This window comes from Talpa occidentalis, unplaced genomic scaffold (assembly GCF_014898055.3).
Source record: "Talpa occidentalis isolate TD23 unplaced genomic scaffold, MPIMG_talOcc4v2.1 talOcc4.5, whole genome shotgun sequence".
In the NCBI taxonomy this organism is placed as follows: domain Eukaryota; kingdom Metazoa; phylum Chordata; class Mammalia; order Eulipotyphla; family Talpidae; genus Talpa; species Talpa occidentalis.
In genome coordinates, this window is record NW_023604861.1 from 47,476,650 (window position 1) to 47,489,542 (window position 12,893).

Sequence of the window (12,893 nt, forward strand, 5' to 3'; positions counted from 1 at the left end):
TATAGCATTTATCTAAAGTGGGGACTGTGAACTTGAGCCAGTGACTCCTGGACATAGCTTGAGCCTGTCAGGAAGGTTTTAGAGGAAATTGATGTGAGTGAGAAGAGGTCCACTTGTGGTCTGTGATATAAGAAGCTCCTCTCTACTATTGACTTCAGAGTTATTCCAAACAACTGTCCCATCCCTGCCTCGGGCCATTGCTGGGTTAGTGTTCATGTCAGGTACATATGCCTCTAGTCATAGTTTAAAGCACCTAGGCCTTAGCAGCAATTCCAGGATAAGACTTAGTAAGTGAAACCCTTTGGGAGACCCAGACCATGGCTCTGCTCCATAGCACCCTCTTGGTGCCATAACCACCGAGAAGGAATGAGAGAGGTTCATCTGCAAGGCAAGTGGTCTTTGACAGATAGCACCTACAGACCCCAAGAAACACACAGCCCTCCTCCACCTTTGATTGCATTTCGGTGCCAGCAATCTGAGCCCACAGTCACTCTGTTCCCCCCGAAACCCTAGTAAAACTCCTGGTTGAAAAAAATCTGCAAACCAAAGCTAGACCACAGTCATTATTAGCCTGAGGCTGTTGGGGATGCTCAGACTGGCCTAGGGAAAGGGATTATTGAAGTTCCTCCCTTTGGGCACCTGCAGCCCATCAGGAGGCTAGAACTCTTGATACTGTCTAGCAGCAGCCTGCTGCCCAGGTTCCTACCCTCTATTGGCATGAGAGAGGTGCAGAGGTATCAGTCTATATAGGAACAGATACCCCAAGATACTGGGAAAACAACCTAGGATTATATTTACAACCTGTATATAAATCTTAATATAAGGTCAACATATCAAGTTAGGGAAAGAAAGCTGTTTAACTCAACCAATAAAAACTAAAAATGAAGAGGCAGGGGAATATACCATAGAACAACAACAACAAAAAAAACCCTTAGGAAAGATCTAGATCCAGCAGAACTAGGTAACTTACCTGAAGAGGAGTTAAAAGTACAGTCCTAAATTGCTTATTGAAATAAGAAAAACGACCCATGAACAAAATGAGAATAACAAGCATAGAGAAAATATGGGACAGTTTCAGGTGGAAATAATGGACTTAATTCTACAATTAAACTAAAAAATATAATAGAGGGTCTCAACAGTAGACAAGAAGAAGCAGCTGGTACTATCAGTGAACTTGAAGTGGAAGTAGAAGTCACACAAACAAAGCAGCAAACAGAAAAAAGAATTAGAAAGAATGAAAACAGTATCAGACCCCTTGGGGCAATACAAAAAGAAACAATATCCACATCATAGGGGTCCCAGAAAGAGAAAAGAGAAGGGAAGGGGTAGAAACTTTACATAAAAAAATGCTAGTTGAGGGCCTCCCTGGTGGCACAGCAATTGAGCGCTGGGTTGCGAAGCTGCCCACAGCCTCTGCAGCATGGGTTCGATACCCGGCTGCTCCCCGGCACCGGAGGAGGGTCCCACATGGCGCGCAGACCTCTCCTGCCACCCGCTGCTCCCCTCAGCAGTGTACTTTGTCAGTATGCCTGTCCTGCTCCCCGCTCTGGCTCTGGTGAATTTTCTCACCCTCCCGCGCTTCTGACTGTACCCAGTGCTTGTACAAATAAATAAATAAATCTTTTAAAAAAAAAAAAATACTAGTTGAGAATCTTCCAAACTTGGGAAAGGAAACAGACATCCTGATGCATGAGACCCAGAGTTCCAAACAAAATCAATCTAAGCAGAATTTCACCAAGTCATGTAATTAAACTGCTAAAAACTATAAAGAAAGAATATAAAAACATCCAGAGAAAGTAATATATAAAGGAACTCCTGTAAGATTTCTGTGGATTTCTTGAGGACCAGAAGGGAATAATTTGGTGTGTCATCAGTCACTCAACCTAGGAATGTTTTCTGCCATAAAACCATTTCTTGGGCCTCCCCTGGTGGCGCAGCAGTTGAGCGCTGGGCTGCGAGGCTGCTCGCAGCCTCCGTAGCGCCGGTTCTTTCCCCGGGTCCCACAAAACAAACAAACAAACAAACAAACAAACAAACAAACAAACAAACCCATTTCTTCACATAAGAGACAAAGCAGAGAAACCCCAGGTTTTGTGCAGGGCTAATTTCTCATTAATCAAAGGCTAGGCTGGCTCTTGGCCTTTGCTTTGATAGCTGCAACCCCACCTAGCCCAGGGAGAACCCCATCTGTGCTTAGACTCAGGGCAGGGAGATCCCAAAGCTGGTTGGTGTGCCCCCAAACTTGCCACTAGATACCTTCAGGTGGTCTCCTGGGAAAGAACATATTTCTGACTATTTGCAACAAATAGTTTTTCAGTTGTAGAAGTTATATATCCATGCTATATTTAAAAAAATGGGAACGTTTTAATAATAAAAACTCAAATCAGCTTCAGACTCTTCCATCATTATTGACAAATCCCTGATAGTTAATTAGCATGGATAAAAATAGTGGAATAAGTATTCTGAGAGAGGGAGTCTTCTTGGGTGGCATGAAAAACAGATATTTAGAGCTTCTAGAAGCAGCTTTGAAAGTCATCTTGGATTTAGTCATGCTGGGTCAATAAAATATGCATACTTATTTAAACTGATTTCTGCTCTTGGATAGCCTGAGGTTTCTGGGGCACATCCTCTTACTGACTCATTGGGGGAACACTTTTAATTTTTGGTGTAGGGAGGCACACAAAGGGGTCAGGAGAGAGGGAAGGTGGCGCTTGCAACATATAGATGTGTGAGTAGGGCTGGTCCCCTTCTACTCCCTGGTACCTTATTTATTTGTTTATTTTTAAAGATACATTTTAAGATCTGTGCATTTTTTAAAAAGATTTATTTATTTTTATACAAGAGCCGGGGTATAGGCCAGATGCGGGGGAGGGTGAGAGGACTCACTGGAGCAGAGCAGGGAACAGAACAGGCAGACTGACGAAATACACTGCTGAGGGGAGCAGCGGGTGAGACAGGACAGACAGTCACCTCACCATGTGGGATTCTTGCTGGCTGACCTGGATCGAACCCACGCAGCAGAGGCTGCAGACAGCCCCAAGTGCAGCGCTCAACCGCCTGCACCACCAGGGAGGCCCCGGTACCTTATTTTTGAAAGACGTGTAACTCTAGTTTCTCCAGAGAAACAGAACACACTGCAGGTGTATGTGTGTATGTGTGTGTATGCATGAGTAATCACCGATCAGCCAGCCAGTCAAAACCTTAAGATATTGTCTCACATAACTGTGGAGATTGTTATGTCAAAATCTGCAGGGTGGGGTAGCTGGCTAGAGACCAAGGAAAGAGCTGATGCTACAATGGTCATTTACTGACAGATTTTTTTCTCCCTTAAAAGAGGTCAGTCTTTTCCTATTAAAGCCTTCAAATAGGTGAGACCCACCTACATTATGACTGGTATTTGTTTTATTCAAGGTCTACTGACTGAAAAGTTGATCTCATCTAAACAATGCTGTCACATAAACATCAAGCATAGTCTTTACCAAATTCTTGGTACCTTGGCCTAGTTAAGTTTACAAATAAAATCAGTACCTCAAACACTCTCCTGCCGGCAAAGTCGGCAGGGTCTCTCTACCCCAAAGTCTTCTCAGTGAACCCTCAACACTTACTCTATGTCTCCCAAGCCCACTATCCCTTTGAAACAGACCAGGGCAAATAGGAAGAGGAACAACCTAGTAAGAACGTATTTGTGTGTGTTGATCAACTTTAGGGTTTGTTTGAAATTACAGGGAATCATTAGTTTGCTTTCAAAAGTATTTCTTGGAGTCTATTTCATTAGAGAAGGAGGAGAGAATATTTGAGACTATTAATCTCTACATGTTTATGACTGTGCACTGGTACGTCCTGTGTTCTGTCCACAAAGCGAAAGGAAATAGTATGAAGTTTTTTGTAGATTCCCTTGTTTTGTAGATTCCCTGTATCAGGTATCTGAGGCATATTTTTCACCTTTTAAAAGAGTTTGTTATCTTACCAGAAACAAATTATCCCCCAAAATGACAGACATTGGAGTTACTGAAATTATTAAGTCATTTTTGAGTGATGGCATGATGGGTTTTGATACTATCCAGATTGAAAGAACCGAGGAGTTACTGAGATCAGCATATTGCAATCCTAAAATCCTGACAGATACAGGTTTAAAATGATCGTTTCTTCACAAGAACACTGCTAAAAGCAATGGCACCAAGAATTTTGAAGCTAAAATAAAAAATAGAGGAATTATGATTTTAATAGAAAAGCCAAGGATGGATAGTGAGAGAGTAAGTAGAGAATTGTAAAAATTTTATCAGAGAGCAGATGTAGAATGTTCTTTCACAGGAATATAATTTGCTATGGTCTGAGTATAATCTATCTACAATAGTACTCATGCATATTTTACAATGTAATTATGATAAAATTTTAAAGGCCTAGTCTTTTGTTCCAATAATGTTAATTTAAGAAGAACTTGGTATCTATTTCAACATTAAAAGAGTATCAAATTAAGGGTTTATCTCTTCAATAGCTTGGATCAAAGCTTCATAGCCCCTGTTAAAGGATATTGTTAAATGCTTGTGATTCCTGCATAGATAAATTCAACATGTAAAATGTGTTGTGATCTAGAGCACAGTTAATTAATGGATGTATGTTTCATATATAGCTTTTGGCAATTTTTTTTAATTTAAAGGAAATAGATTATTTAGTTGTCTTACTATTTCTTTTTTAATAGGAAGAAACATTGATAATATGAACAGCTTTTGTAAATTCAAAATTGCATATATAAAAATAGCTATAGTTGAATTCTAGTCCAAACTATAACTACAGGAAAAAGTAAAAGGGAAATTATATTATTATATTTAGAAAAGAATGGAAACATGATTCCGTTGTTTAATTTATTGACTCCATCTGTGTACTAGTAACTGCTCTAGGGGCTATCAATTCAACAGTCAACAAGACTTTGCCCCCAGAATTCAGTTTTAGTGAAACTTGCACAAACATTCCTGGTAGCACCACCTTACCAGAGAAGACAATCAGAGGAAGTGATTTTCTGTCTTTTATTTTTAATTATGTAAACAGATTACAGAGCATGAAAAATACAATTTTCCATTAACTTCTCTATTCCTCCAAATAACATGTTTTCCCTTATTAACAATGCATATATCATTTCCTAAGAAGTCTAGTGAAGATGCAAATCAACAAAGTCCAGATCCTTATTTTAAGATTAGGTTACCATAAAAATTGTGTCTTTTCTCAGGATTGATGATATTTTCATAATTTAAATATTTTCCTGGGCCTCCCCTGGTGGCACAGTGGTTGAGTGCTGGGCTGCAAAGCTGCCCGCAGCCTCAGTGCTGGTTCGATCCCCGGCCGCCAGCATGGGTCCCACATGGTGCATAGACCTCTCCTGCCACGCCCGCTGCTCCCCTCAGCAGTGTATTTCGTCGGTCTGCCTGTTCTGTTCCCCGCTCTGATGCTGGTGAATTCTCTCACCCTCCCGCACTTCTGACTGTACCCAGTGCTTGTATAAATAAATAAATATTAATAAATAAATAAATATTTTCCTAATCCCATGAATGTTCACTAAATTCTTTGTTTCATTAATATTACTTATAGATTGACTACTTGTACAAATCCATGTAGCAATCATATTCAAAAAATTTTAAATTGGGTTGTTTTATCTCCCAGTGAAATGTGGATTTATAGACTATTAAAACTGGAAGAGACCCAAGAGATCATTCAGTTGTGCTGTCAACTTAGACATCCACACTGAGGCCCAGAGATGGTGAAGGGTCTGTGATTGAGCAAACCATGGCCCAGAGTGCTCCATGTTAGAGCCTTGGTATTTTGGCCATGCTCAGTTCTCATCTGATAATATGAAGTTCACTGATTGAGGTTTTGATCTTATACCTAGGTTACAGAACGCCCTGGAAAAGAAGAATTTTGTTCTCCTTCCTATACTCACTATGAAGTTCCTCCAACTTTCTACCGGTCAGCCATGCTCCTTAAGCCCCAGTTGGGATTGGGTGCAATGTCCCGTTTGCCATCTACCAAGAGCAGAATTTTGATTGCAAGTCAAAGATCTTCAGCAAGCACCATCCACCCACCAGGATCCATAGCAACAGCCACCAGTATCTACAATTCTGACCCCACAGGTAACCATTCCAACATTCACTGCTTTTTTTCCTGTTGTGCTTTTAAATAGCAATCATATAAAATGGTAGTTACTGTTTAAACCATGAATGCCTCTCATCCTTTAAGGAGAACTTTTTTTCTGTTCTTCCATTTGATTGTAGATACAGACTTTTGTCAAGACTCATCTATCTGCACCTCAATGTGACATCCTCATTGTCACCTATAAAATGAATAGCCCTGGTATCCATGTCATCACTTGTCATTTTTTCCTTCTCTGATAAATCCAATAGAACAGGGTTCAGGGAACTTTTTCTGTTAAGAATCAGTAGTAGGGCCTCCCCGGTGGTGCAGTGGGTTGAGCGCAGAGCTGTGAAGCTGTCCGTAGCTTCTGTAGCGCGGGTTTGATTCCTGGCTGGCCAGGGAGATTCCCACATAGTGTGGCAGACCTCTCCTGTTGTGCCTGCTGCTCCCCTCAGCACTGCTTTCGGTCCATCTGCCTGTTCTGCTCCCCATTCTGTTTCTGGTGAATCCTCTAACCCTCCCGCACCTCTGGCCTGTACCCCAGCTGTTATATCAATAAAAAATAAATCTTTAAAAAAAGGGAATCAGTAGTAAATATTGTAGGCTTCACAGAAATCACAGTCTGTGTTGTAACTACTCCACTCTGCTGTTGTAGCATGAAAGCAGCCACAGACAATACGTGAGTGGAAAGGGTGCAGCTGCATACAATGCAGCTTATTTCACAAAAACAGATGGTGGCTGAATTTGGCCCAGGAGCTACAGTTCTCAGAGAGAACTTCTTAGAGCACTGACACTCTCTTCATACACTCTTCTGTTCACCAAGCTTGAATACCTTATGTTTGCTTGTAGATGGCCTTTCTGCCCTTCTGTTTTGCAGTAGCTGGGGTGTGTCATCGTTAAACATTACCTCTTTGTTTTACTCTCTCCTTTCTGCTCATGTGGTTTCTACATGAGCAGGTCTTATGTATTAATTTCTTACAGAAATAATACATACTCAAGATAAAAAATTTTGAAACAGAAAAGTATGAAGAAGATAGTAGTGATATCTCTTTTTTAGTATTAACATTATAGATTTTTTTCTTCTGAGATTTTTTTCTATGCATTTTTAGTAGTTGAAATAATACTGAGTGTGAATTTTGTTTTCCTACTGATACCATATTGTAAGTGTTTCCTAGTCCATCAAAACATTTCAAAGCTATTTTTAATGGCAGCATAATATTCTGTTTTATTTATTTAGTTGATAAATTTTGGTGTGTACTATACTAGGAATTGTGAACTGAAGAATATAGCCATAAACAAAGTAGAACTCCCACCTTTATGCAGCTTACATCCTGAGAGATGAAAATTACAGCAAAAAATAAACACAAAAATAAATAATTACAAATTATGATTAATCTTATAAAAACAAAGAACATAACGTTTTGAGAAATTGTATCCAGAATAGTGATGTGGATGGCACAGAGGTGCCTCAGGGAGACTCTAAGAGAGTGGGAAGAGTGGCTGGCTATGGGGAATGATATCAGAATTTAATGTTGTCCTACTGCTGGCAGCAGGTTCTTCCTATTTTATATTATTTTAAATAGTGTTGTAATACAAACCTTTGTATATACTTATCAGTTTTCCTAGGATAGATATTTGACCTATAATTACTGAAATAAAGCATAGCCAAACATTTTTCTAAGGCTGGCTAATTATATTACTTGGTGAATTCTCATTTATTCAGGTAATTATTGATGATCATAATGGTTAGGTTTTATTTTTGAGAAAGGCATGCCTATAAAAAAATCAATTGATTTTACAGTTCCCATGATATTCGTTCATTGTGGTGGCCCTACCTGTCATTATTAGAGCTGCTGCAAGTTAATTATGTGATTCAGTAACTCATTCAACCATTGTTACTGAGGGATGTTACATGTCAGCACCGGTGTGGGCAACAGAGCAGTGACAAAAGGCAAAAACCCTTGCTCCAGCAGATTGTAAATTTCAAAATGGGGGCAGCTTCTTTTTTAAGTCAGTAAAAAAAAAAATTACATGATGTATTTGGGATAAATTAATAGTATTGCAAAAATTAAACAGAAAAGGGGACTAGAAGGTTGGAAAAAAGGAGGGGCATTAAAAATTTAAATAGGGTAGAAAAGATAACCTCTAATTCCCCAAAGAAAGTGAGAGAGAGAACTATATGGATATCTGGGGTAGAGCATTCCAGGCATAGGAGGGAGCCAGTGCAAAGGTACTGAGTTGGTGGGAAGGCCGGGGCATTCGCAGAAAGTAAGTGAGTGGAGAGGAAGGGAATGAGAATAGAGAGATGGCTGGCATTGGGGGTTAGGGAATTGCATAAGATCTAACAGCCATTGTAAGGTTTTGACTGTTACTCTGAGTGAGGAGACCGTTGGCTTGTAGCTGGGGCAGTGCAGACTCCTCTTTTGAGAGCGCATTCTAAGGGGTAACAGCCTGAAGCAGGAAGAACAGGCAGGAGGAAAGAGCGAGAGTGAGAGGTGGATGACATAGAGGCTCCTGACTGACTGACATCGGCCACAAGGGCAAGAGAGCCATGACAGGTGACAGCAGGTGCCTGAGCAGCTAGCAGAATAGAGTTTTTATTTAGAGAGGTGAGGAGAAGCATGTAAGGGAAGGTAGGAGTCAATATAGGATGTTAGGGTTTAAACGCATTTAGTCACTCAATGGGAAAATGCAACAGATCAAAGGACAGACCTGGCAGATGTCAAAGTGTCAACAGATGGTTAGTATTTAAAGCAATAATGCTCCCCTTGCTTGGCTGACATTGCCTTTTGATTTTTTTTAAATTTTATTTTATGTAATTCTTATATCATTTTTCATTTTTGCACAATGTGTGCATTCTCATTTTGGTTGTATTCCCCATACAGTTCCCACCCCCCCCCTTATTTTGTCCCTAACCCCTCCTCTCCTCCCCCCGTAGTGTGTCTCTGGTTTATAGTTACTTGTTGATTTTGATTTTTCCTTTATGCCATTGCCTTTCGATACTACTTCACCTTCCCCTACATCAGTAAGTTATAAATTTGATATGAACTTGGATTATGTGCTTTTGAAATAGTATGACTTAACACATATTGATTGTTTTACCTTATGTACAGTTTTTGGGAAAACTTCAGGTTCTTGAAAATAAACATACTTAGGACTCATCTTACGATAGTCAATTTTTGAGTAATGTGAGGTTTTTTTTTTTTTTTAAAAAGATTTTTTTTTATTTATTTATGCAAGCACTGGGCGTAGTCAGAAGTGCAGAAGGGTGAGAGAATTCACCAGAGCCAGAGCGGGGAGCAGAACAGGCAGATGACAAAATACACTTCTGAGGGGAGCAATGGGCTCTGCAGGAAAGATCTGTCGCTCCATGTGGGACCCTCACCGGCAGCCAGGGATCAAACCGAACCGGCACTGCAGAGGTTGCGGGCAGCTTTACAGCCCAGCGCTCAACCACTGCGCCACCAGGGGAGGCTCAATGTGAGTTTTTTTAAGAATACCACTTGCATAATTTGCTGCCCAGCAAATTAGGGGAACTTGAGCTTCTATAGAGGCCAAGTTATATATGTTCATTGCGATGAGGGTGACACTTTTATTCAAAGTTCAGTTCAGTCTTCAGAAGTACATGTGAGCCACCCCTATTCCCACTGCTTCAGAACCCCAATCCTTTTTCTTGTGCTTTTGGGTGTCTTAGTTTAGGAAGAAATGGTGTCCACATGAGTAATCACTGGGGACCCAGTAGTGTCTTGTGACAATGTGGCTGTCACCTCTACAGGACACTGAAGACTGTACATCCTTTCTTAGTGCTGTTGGATCACCTGGCACAGGTCTGGGACAGACCATGAGTAGTTCTTATTTTGGAGACAAGGGACCTGGCTCCTGTTCAGCAAGACCAGTGTCAATTTTCTTGCTCACTCACTTGACTTTTATTGGGCAGCTGGTCTTCTCCCTTTTGGGGTAACTTTGCTAGAGCTCCCAGGACCACCTCTGGCAGTACACCTCACTAATTCATTTCTTTTCTTTCTGCAGAGATCCTTCCATTTTTCTTTTTTTCCCCTCGGAGATACTCCCTTCCTTCTCAAATGCTATTTTCTTTTTATTTTACAGGGTTCACTATTTATTGGAGCCAAGTTGTTATCCAACAACAACAAGAAAAATTAGTAATAGTTTCTCTTAATTCAAGTGTTAGGAGGTTTTAACTTTCAAACTCTCCCAGAAATGAAGGGAAATATCTGCATTCTATCCTTCTGGAATAAGAAAGAAACCAGATATCTAAGATTCTATACTAGTCTAAATGCCCACCACTGTCTTACCTTCCTGCTGACACCTCTGTGAGGAAAAACTCATTTTGTTCCATCACTACAAGAAATCATCCAGCAGCAGGGAGTGAAGTTCACCCAAGGCTAGAATTCAGAAAGATGTGGAGAAAAGAAAATTTCACTTATTTGTTCAACAATCACTTATTGCACATTTACTATGTTATCCCAAATCACAGTAATGTGGACCAATAATGTGGACCAAAATTAACTGCTCTGTGTTTTTCAGCACTCAATTAAATAAATGAGAAAAACATCAAGATTATAATAGATTAATGACAAAAGGGCATACACCATTAATTTAAAAATAAGGAAGTATAGCTGATAGCCTTAAATCCCAAGTCTTAGAATTCTGAGTTTCAAAAAGCTATGGAAATAGTTTTTTTTTAATATTTTATTTTATATAATTCTTACATCTTTTTTCATCTTTGCACAATGTATGCATTTTCATTTTGGTTATATTCCCCATACAGTTGCACCCCCCATTATTTTGATTCTAGTCCTTCCTTTCTCCACCCCTCCTTCCCCCCCTTCCCCTGTAGTGTGTCTCTGGTTTATAGTTGCTTGTTGATTTTTATTTTTATTTTGTATTGATTAGTCTGTTTCCTGGTCTCTTATTTAAGTTTTCTAAATTCCTGCTATGAGTGAGACCATCTGGTATTTTCTTTTTTCTTTCTGGCTTATTTCGCTGAGCATGATCCCTTCTAGCTCCATCCATGTTGCTGCAAACCGCATGTGTTTATCTTTTTTGATTGCTGAGTCATATTCCATTGTATATATGTACCATATCTTCTTGATCCAGTCATGTATTTTTGGGCATTTGGGTTGCTTCCATAGCTTAGCTATTGTAAATAGTGCTGCTATAAACATAGGGGTGCAGGTGTTCTTTGGAATTGATGTTTCTGTGTCCTTTGGGTAAATACCTAGGAGTGAAATTGCTGGATCATATGGAAGCTCTATGTTTAGTAGGTCCAGAAATCTCCACACAGCTCTCCATAGTGGTTGGACCAGTTTGCACTCCCACCAACAGTGCAGGAGAGTTCCTTTTTCTCCACACCCTCGCCAACATTTGTTGTTGCTAGTTTTTTTAATATGTGCCATTCTCACTGGTGTGAGATGGTATCTCATGGTAGTTTTGATTTGCATTTCCCTGATTACAAGTGATGTTGAACATTTTTTCATATGCCTGTTGGCCATTTGTGGAAATAAAGGGTTTTTATAATTCATTTGATGGCAATAGCTGACCTGAAATATCATGAATATTTGTATTTTTACTCATTCTGCTTTGTGTGAATATTCATGCATTTTGCTGTGACAGCATACATGTGGGTGGAGTTATATAATACCTGTTGTACCTACCACGATTTAGACTCTACTGTTATTTTTGTATTGTAAGTGAAGGGAATGAAATTTAGGTCAAATCACTTGTCCTGAAACTTGCAGCTTATAAGTTACAGAGCAGAGAGTTGAGCTCACGGTGTCTAAGTTTTCAAGTTCTGTTTTTTTTAAATTTATTACCTATTTGTTTATATATATTTTTACATCATTGTTCATTTTTGTATAATGTATGCGTTTGCCTCTCAAATATAAAATCCCACCACCAACTCACCCGTGCACACCCCATAGTCCCTTGTGCTCGTCCCTCTCTGGTTTTGATCCCTCTCCCCAGACACATCCTTTAATCTCCTATGTTAAAACTTACTATACGGTTGTATCTTTGTTTTATAAAGTAAGGATACATCTCTCGTGGCCTGGAAGACTATATAAAAATGTTAACCTATACAGTGTGCAGCATATCCGAATTTAATTTGTATACCCAGTGTTGCTGAAAGTGTGATGTTTTGGCGTCAGCCAGTGCAGCCTGAACAAATTAATGTTTTTTAATGGGCGTAGTTTAAGTATCAGAATAGAAGTTTTTAAACATAAAATGGAAATATTCCATTCTGTAAGTAACCAGAGAAATTCAGTTGGAAGAAAAGTTGGGATAATTTTTCCAGTTTATGTTCAGTTTTGTTATGAATTCTTATTAAAATGAATTTTATTTTATAATTCAGCATACAGTATAAATTTTCCTCTTTGGCAATTCTTATTTAAAGTAGTATGGTGAATCCTACTAACTTTTAGAATGTATGTAAATAAGTTAATATAGCATATCTTGAAAGGAAGTAAACTTGATTGGACCAATTTAAAATACAAGCGGAGTTAATATTTGTTGAAAAGTATGAATAGTCATGACAATGTGAAAAATTTAGCAAAATGGGAGCATATATCCGATTATTTCTAAAGTAAGAATTCTACAGTGACAGCATCCTTTTTCAGTATAATGTTTACCTTTACAGTGTGTGTCAAAGCTTACAATTCTGAATTTTTGACTTATGTTAGCGTACTGGTTTCAATTTTTAATGAATTTAGTTTATGGAAGCATTAGTACTGTAGAATATTTTAATACCCTAA

General features: G+C 39.2%; 1 protein-coding gene across 1 annotated transcript in view; it reads left to right on the top strand.

The window, feature by feature from the left end:
* MTUS2 (microtubule associated scaffold protein 2) overlaps positions 1-12,893 on the top strand; it is a 567,791-nt gene that overhangs the window by 249,021 nt on the left and 305,877 nt on the right. The window contains 1 exon segment of the mRNA XM_054701460.1: positions 5,882-6,122. Coding sequence (XP_054557435.1) covers positions 5,882-6,122 — 241 coding nt within the window.